This window comes from Balaenoptera physalus (assembly GCF_965194825.1).
Source record: "Balaenoptera physalus genome assembly, chromosome: 9".
NCBI lineage: Eukaryota > Metazoa > Chordata > Mammalia > Artiodactyla > Balaenopteridae > Balaenoptera > Balaenoptera physalus.
Window position 1 is genome coordinate 22,488,587 of NC_138888.1, and position 8,717 is coordinate 22,497,303.

General features: G+C 37.8%; 1 protein-coding gene across 11 annotated transcripts in view; it reads right to left on the bottom strand.

Annotated features, from left to right (window-relative positions):
• ADGRG6 (adhesion G protein-coupled receptor G6) overlaps window positions 1-8,717 on the bottom strand; it is a 134,843-nt gene that overhangs the window by 19,973 nt on the left and 106,153 nt on the right. For all 11 annotated transcript variants that reach the window (XM_082474459.1, XM_082474451.1, XM_082474449.1 and 8 more), the window contains 4 exons: window positions 5,052-5,179; window positions 4,075-4,343; window positions 2,791-2,887; window positions 374-657 (listed from right to left, as the gene is read on the bottom strand). In XM_082474459.1, the coding sequence (XP_082330585.1) occupies window positions 374-657; window positions 2,791-2,887; window positions 4,075-4,343; window positions 5,052-5,179 (778 nt within the window). The remainder of the gene's footprint in view (window positions 1-373; window positions 658-2,790; window positions 2,888-4,074; window positions 4,344-5,051; window positions 5,180-8,717) is intronic.

The window sequence follows — 8,717 nt, forward strand, 5'->3', positions numbered from 1 at the left end:
GAGAGCACCAACACTCAGCAAAACTGTAAAGAAAGCAAACGTTATCTGTGCCTCTCTTTACACTTCCCCTTGGGCACCTCCTTGCCCATATCCACTCATGCAACAAGATATATTTATTGAGCACCTACTATATTCCAGGCATAGTTCTAGGTGGTTGGTATACATATCACTGAAAACAAATAAACAAACCGACGTTCTACCTCTTCTCTCCACTCAAGGCCTTTTTCACGAGTACCCACCCTGTGCCTGGAACTGTGCTCAGCACTTGGGACAATGACTTAGAAACTTAGCATGGCATCTGTCCAACAGTGAAGCTCTTTGCAAATATGGTAAAATTAGAAAGGGAAAATGGTGCGGTTACCATTTATCTTACCTTGTAAAGAATTGAAGATGGAGAAAAGGTACATGAAAGGGACATTCAAAGGTCCCCAGGCAAAGAAAGCAAACCCCCACGTCATGCCCAGTAGAAATGTCAGGCTGACCACACTGCGCAGGTTCCTTAGAACTTCTTCACGTAGCGTCCGGCTGCTCCTCTTGCCGTTCCTCCCGCAGATCTGCACCATCACCACAATGAACATGGCGACATTCAGGAAAAACATGAGTCCAAAATACCCGGCACAGGTCACATAAAATACGACAGGATCTTTAATCCAACAGCTTAAAGGAGAAGAGACAAGAAAGAATGAGATTTATCATCATGCCCTGTTTACCTAAAAGACTCCTCCTGGCTTAGTTTGGGCTTCTGCAGATTTCATAGCTGGGCCTTCCTCAAATGCCTTTAGAAAGTCACTTCGTTTTCTTGGGCCTCAGTTTCTTCCTCAATGTTTACATAGTTTTTTTGTTTTTGTTTTTGCTTTGTTTTGGATAGTCATCCTCTTAATACCTAGCTATTTAAGTCAACAGTTAAGAAAACAAGGTGGTCTCCTGAACTCTGACTTGGCATGAAGACACTCTGTTTGGCTCACCCCAAACCATGTGTACCCCCTTTCCCTTATGCGCCTGCACTCCTGAGGGTGGGAAACTTTCTCAATCTCCGTTGTATTTAAAGGAGGGCCATGTGGACATGGTTCTACAAAATGATAATGGAAGCAGAGTCTGCTAAGGGATTTTTGACACCTATTCTTGACAGACTCAACTGGCAAAGCCCTTATTCCTTCTTTCTGCTTCAAACATGAATGCAAGCTCTGCAGCTGTAGTCATCATCTTATATGGAGGAAAGAAAGGCCAAGAGAGCTGCAGAATTGCTGGCCCTAACATTTTCAGCCATAAAATTAATGCCAGTTGTTGCCTTCTTCCAAACCTTATCATGTCTTATCATGTGAGAAGAGTAAATCCTACTTATTTAAGACACACATAATTGTGGATTCCTTTACTGTGGACAAAATAATTCCTATTAATATAATTGGCTTAGTTGAGGCGAGACCTTATTGTAGAACTCTGATATTCTTATGCTGACACTTCTCATGCACAATTAAAAGGCTTACATCAATCATAACATCCTTATGAGATCAGGAAGGATATACTTGATATTCAGAATGATATAGATCGGAAAATAGATGAAAGTAATTTTAAAGGGAACTAAGAGTAAAATTAAAATACTGCAATTTGTAGATGCCCCAGTGCCTAACTAATACTATGGAAGTTCTTAGGTACCAAAAAAAATCAGAAGAATTATTTAAGACAATTAAATTAATCTTAAAATTCTAATGTAAATGGTCATCATTTTGGTTGTGTCTTTCACGGTGGAACACAACCTTCACAAAGGCAAAGCTGTCTTGAACATCTTTGAGTCTTATAACCTGATTCCTGGCATATAGTAAATGCTCAATTAATGAAAGTTGTTGATGGCACAACAATTTAATAAGTCGTACTTTAAAGTCCTATAAGAGTTGACTCACATACTTTTTAAGTTCCCTTATTTAGAACATATGTATTGACTTTTACTTTTAATATATCTTATTTTAAAGGTTCCCAAAATGACACTGCTTGTCCCTGGAGCTAATCTTTCTTTCCATATGGAAGTTCCCCTAGAATCTGAAATTCCTGACCTAGATGCTTTATTTCCCACTAGTTCTCGTGGGGGCTTTTGACTGCTACTTTGGAAATATAAATGGGAAGGCCAGGAGGAATGGAACAGGATTGGATACTGACTGGATATAAAATTTTTATCCATCCATGAAATGTGCACAGAAATGTGGCATCACAGTCAGGAGTAAGCTCTTTATTCATTCAGTAATTCAGTCAATCAACAAATAATAATATTGAGTACCATGTACTACATAAAATACAAGAGAACTAATTGCCAAAACTGAATAGTTTAAAAATCTTAGCTTCAGTGATCTCACAGTCTGAAGGGAATTTTCCAAATTATTCAAGATCCATTCTCTCCACTTCCACACAACACTCATATTGGCATTGAATCCTTCACTGTCCGATGCTGCTACTTAACTCTCTCGAAGATGTGTGTGGTTTAAGGAGGTGGGAGAATCACAGAATCTCCTCAGATAGAATAGGTCTTCTGTGTCTAGAAGACAGTATCTTACACTTCTTCTGAATTCCCCCAGATGAGAAAGCACAACATTAATATGGAAAAGCAGCTCACACAGTTCAGAGCATTCGACTGAATTCATCTGTGGTGTAGCAGAGACCTTGGCAAAGACATACAAATACACTTCAACCTTCCAAAATAGAAGCTCACTCACTATTGGGATGGAAACTCACATTAAACTTCAGCAAACAGAGGATATATACTCATCACAAATAAATTCCCAACAAGCTTTTATTACTTACAATTCATCACCTTGTTCTTTTCCATAACTCTCTTTTCCATAAACTTCATTTTGGTTTCTGCTTGCTAGAACAATGGACACAACTAAGGCAGGCAGACCTGTTATAACAAGACCATGATAGAAACAACTTTTCTGAAGCATCTGAAAACTGCTTTATAAGACTGATAATGGCAAGGGGGAAAAAAGAAAGAAAACACTCCATATCATAGAATCAAATTTCTTAGAACAGGCAACTTGGTTAAAAACAACAATAAAATCCCTTTTGTGGTGTGAAACATCCAACTTTAATTAGAAGCAATCTAAACCTACTCTTAAATGACAGATATTTAAATATTCTGTTTGCTTACTGGTACCCACTAGAGTACCAGGACCTGATTTATACTGTATGCTGCACCAGAAAATGTAGTTTCATTAATGACACCTGTCAGACTGCCTGAGTTCAGGTAAGAAGGTAACTACAGCTTCATTTTGCCCCTTTCTATAGAAGGAAAAGTCTTTAGAAAAAGTTGGGGGGAAAACAATGGGGACAGAAAGTCTTTATAGTCTTCTCTTTTCTCTCAAGAGAACCAATATAGTATTTCCATGTATGTTTCAGTGGGGAAACGCTACACCACCTGAATTCCCTGAAAGATGCTTTCATTGCCTCCTAAGGTGGTACTGAACACCTTGGAAACATCTCATTTCTACATTGCTATCTGAAAAAGAGATTTGTGAGAAAGCTCGAAAATGCCTGGCCCAATACAAAACCCAGATAAAGGAGCCCAGTTAGAAGACTGCAAACAGGCTAACGCAGCCGTCCATGCGTGGCTGAGGAATCATGGTAAGAAGCTCAAAGCAAGAATTCTGTCAGTATTCTGGTTGCACACACAAAAATAACCTTCTTGCTCAGGTTTCCAAGACATGGGCATGTGTTTAGGGTGAGTAGAGTTAGTTCCGAGTCTGAGCTGGCCTTTCTATTTTGAAATATAATAGAAATGCACCACTGTCTGCCAGCTGCTTCTTCAGACTTGGGTGGGCTGGCTCTGGACACAGGAAATAAGGTGGTGGTGACTCAGGAGAGCAAGGGTTTTTTCCCTTTACTCCTGACTTTAGTGAGGAATGTTGAACAGTTTTTAAAAACACCGTTCTGAGGAAGCCCCTTCCTTAGGTTATGTATATCAAATCCACATCATTCACTATTTTGAAGTTTCTTTTAGCAGTGCTATTCTTTCAAAATAGGATTTTCCTATGAGAACCTAGTGATTTCCATGATGGAAAAAAAGAAAACATAATTTAGGAGGCTTACCCCAGCCAATGATGCAGAATTTCAGTATGTATCGGCGAATGTAAGTGTTAAATACTTTAACCAGGGCAATGTACATATGAATCGCTTCTAGCCCCATCCAGGTAAAGGTAGCTAGAAGGAAGAAATGCAGCAGGGCTGCAATGGCCGTGCAAAGTCCATCCACATGAAATGAGGTGATCCAGCCGTCCAGGAGGAAGAGGAGATTCAGGAACAGCAGGGCTGTACTCAGGTTCATCAAGATTTTGGAGGGATAATCCCTTCGTAATTTTCTAAAAAAAGGACAAAAGAAAGATATATGAGAATAATATTGTAAATAAATCTTTTAAGCACAGGCAGTAAATTCGTATCTTATACAGCTCTGCAATAGCCTAGGTAGTACCATCTTTATGACATGGTTCCACTAGGAGGAGGGCTAAAGATATAGGAGTATTTGGCAAATTATAAAGACTTTTTAAATACTAATTTTATTTCAAAACTGTTTCCAAAATTTCTGATTGGTTACAACAGATTGATTTTTTTAATCCAGGAAAAATTTTAGATTTATAAAAAACGATACTTTTGTTAAAAAACAATTTCCCTAAAATTTGTTGATGTTTCTTGATTTTTAATAAGGTCAGGATCCTTTTTTTAAAAACATTTCCTGTTTCAAAACCAATTTTATAAGATTTGTGAAGCAAATGTTTTCATCTTTTACCATGTAAAAAGCATTTCATACAATTGTTATTTACTTAAATGCTAAGCATCTCTAACAGGCTTAAATACATTTTATCAATAGAAATATAGTAACTATAAATTAAGATTCTAAAGGTGGGAAATTCGTGATATATCTTATGAGAAATCTGAACATTAAAACTGAACCACTGTAGGTGATTCACAAAAGTGTATATGTGTTTTTAAAAGCTGAGGCAATTCTGTTATTCACATTCTGGGACAGTTAGCTCTGGATTTGGCAGATAGAAAAAAAAAAAAATACTTACTCAAAAGCAACATATGTCAGGAGGGTAGCTGCTGAAAAAATAGCAGATATTCCACACCCAATATTGGTAATGAAGGTGAGAACTTTAGTGTTTTTTCCATCCAACTGTGAGGCAGTTCCTTGAAGGTCCTACCAAAAACATGAGAAGCAGTTGTAAGAATCTCTCTTTTCATGAGAACGGTGTTTTGTTTTATTAGAAAGTTCACTGATAGCACTTAGAATCTCAGCTCAATCTTAGGGGCTAAAAACAACAGTGTGAATCAGGACACGCGTACCTCGTTTCATTGTGCTTCCCTTCACTGTACTTCGCAGATACTGCATCTTTTGCAAACTGAAGGTTTGTGGCAACTCTGAGTTGAGCCATTTTTCTAACAGCATTTGCTCACTTTGGGTCTCTGTGTCATACTCTGGTAATTTTCACAATGTTTCAAACTTTTTCATGATTGTTATATTTGTTATGGTGACCTGTGATCAGTGACCTTTGATGTTACTGCTATGATTCACTGAAGCTCAGATGACGGTTAGCATTTTTTAGAGCAATAAAAATTTTTTAATTAAGGTATCTACATTGTTTTTTTAGAGATAATGCTATTGCATATTAACAGGCTATAGTATAGTATAAACATAACTTTTATATGCACTGGGAAGCCCCAAAATTCGTGTGACTCATTTTCTCTCAATATTTGCTTTATTGCAGTGGTCTGGAACTGAACCCACAAAAAAATCTTTGAGGTATGCCTGTACTGGAATTTCCGTTTATTGCACTCTTGAGGATCACTCCATGAAACAAAAATGTAGCATTATTTGAGAGAGTTGCACATGTTTTTTTTATCATTACCCTGTTACCCAAGCTCTTTGCACACCAGTATAACTGGAAGAGCAAAACCACTGGGGGCCTAACAAACTGGAGAGGAGGTCATTATCTTGCATAATAAATGACCAGACCCTTCCTATCATTTGCAAGGCGGGGGACACAAGTGAAAATGGAGGCCACCGTGGCCCACGTGACCAAGCCTTTAGGTGGGCCCTGGGTTCTTTGATTGGTAGGCAGGGGCTCAGCCGAGACAGCCAGAGGCTGGGGCTGGTGTGCGGCTGCCCGGTCAGGGAATAGCGCTGAGGCTCTTACTGTGGTCATTTCAGAGCTAGGTAGGTATCAGGTGGGGTGGTCTGTTTTTTTTTTTTTCATAAATAAGCCACCAAGAGTTTGGGGGTCATAGTTTTTTGATACCTATAGACCTGAAAGGGTGCCACTTAAAAGTGTTAGGGGTTGTTGTGAGGGGAAAATGTAAACATTTTCTAGCATGTGAATACGAAGCCTTAATTTTAATTTCACTGTGCAGAGGGAGGCAGGCTTGCAAAGTCCAGGCCTGGTAGGAAAATCTTTCTTTTCTTCCTTAAATGTAGAATTGGGTTAGGGATAAATCTTGAATGAAGACCAACCACTCAAGCCTTGGTTGGAGGAGAAAGGCATCTCCATTATGCAGCTGTTTGAAAACAGAGCCTTCTTGGAGAAGGGACATATTCCAAAAGGAATATCTGGTTTAAACTTTTAGGTCTTAAACTATGAAAAAAAGTTTGTGTTATAAGTTTTCATTCTATAATGTTAACTTTCTTTACTTTTCACCAAAATGTCAATAAAATCTGCTACTGACACAAAGACCTCCATATCTGTATGAGTGTATGTGTGTGAAATCATGAGATGGGGCTCAGTTCCAGGTTTGGCTGAGGAGCAGGTAACAGGTTCTCTGTAACACCAAGAAATGCACAAAGTGATCGAATTTATCTAGTGGGAGCAGAGACTCAGGTCAGAGAGGACCGTCCCTATCCTCCTCTCCCAGGAATCCCTCAAAACACTGGGAGGAAGTGGGACTCCCATGGCACACGGGATGGGGTTTGAGTCAGTGCCACTTGACTCACTGGTAGCTTTCACCCCGACCAAAATTTTGGTTACTGCAGGATTTGATGAGGTCAGAGAAATATCTTGGGAACCTCCAAAGGACCTGTCATTACCTCTTGAGAAACCTATGGCTCGCATTTAGATGAGGCAGTATACTTGCAAGTCACAACTAAAGCCACAATTTAAAATGTAAATTGAAAAAAATAATGCTGCTCACGGTTATACATTTACACACAGTTCTCATGCTGTTTTATACTTTTAGAGAATGAAGAATATGAAAATATTTATTCCTCTGATTTAGCCAACATGAGAATGTACTAATGTTAAAAATAAGAAAATCAGTTTTACTACAAATAAATGTAGCAGAGGATATGAAATTTTTCATACATTTGTAGATTAGAAGATATAATTATGAATCTGGGGTATGTTTTTAAATTTCTCATATGGTGAATGTGTCATGGGGCAAGGTAGACTCTGGGAATATCTTACACAAGTGAATACAGAGTTTATACATCAAGAAGGACTCTTAACAAGGCTGTGGTGGTCTGGAAAAGCTGAAAGGATATGGGCACATCACCAGAAAAGATAAATTCTGGGAAGTTTTTCTTCCAGAAGTTTAGAATCTTATAAAAGCAGCCGAAGTGGAAATGGAAAAGTAGCACTGAAAAATGCACATATCCATATACATGTAAAACTAATTATTTAATCAAATGACAACAGAAAAAGTAATATATAATTACAAATTCATAACAAAATTTAAACAATATTTGGAAAAACTAACCATTCAAAGTAACAGGAAGCCAGACTTTGGTTACTTATAGGTCATCTCTGAATAGTGACTGTTACTGTTATCTATTTATCTAATATTAGACTTACGATACACACAATCATGCTCAAACACACATGCAGTTGAAATAATTCAATGAATTAAGCTAAAGCTTACATACCTGAAAGATTAATGATGCAAAAGAAGCGTTTTATGAAAGAATGATGCTGTCACTTTTCAGAAAAAAGAGAATATGGAAGAAAACTGAGGGTTTTATTTTTAATTACTTAGGGAAAACATGCTATAGTTTAATTGTTCATTTTCATGGTCTGGCAGTAAATGAAAAACATTTATATTTTGGGAAAGTTAAGTTATTTTTTATGACTGTCCTCTTTTTTCCCCCCAGCTTTATTGATATATAATTGGTAAAGAAACAATTGCACATAATTAATGTATATAATTTGGTGAGTTTGAACTTATGTATACACTTGTGTTAACATCACCACAATCCAGGTTATAAATATATCCATCGCCTCCACAAGTTTCCTGTGTTCCTTTTTCATTTGCTTTGTTTCTGAGGTAAGAACACTTAACATGAAATCTACCCTCCTAACAAATTTTTAAGTCTACAATACTGTATTATTAACTATTTTATATAGCAGATCTCTGGAACTTACTCCCCTTGTATAACTGTAACTTTATATACTCATTAAACAACTTCCCATATATCCCTCCCCCCATCCCCTGGTAACCATCGTTCTATTGTCTACTTCTATACCTTTGACTATTTTAGATGCCTCAATAAGAGGAATCAGGCAGTTTTTGTATGACTGTCCTCTTTTTAAATGACTTGGTCTTATCCCTCAGAGCTTTAAGGACTGGATTGTCAGGAAAATTACAACGTGCACGGTTGCTATATGACAATGGCCATTTACATAGGCCAGGTAGATCCATGAGCCAATCACTGCATCCCACAGTTCCTCGCTGCTTCCTTCCGGTCCCAC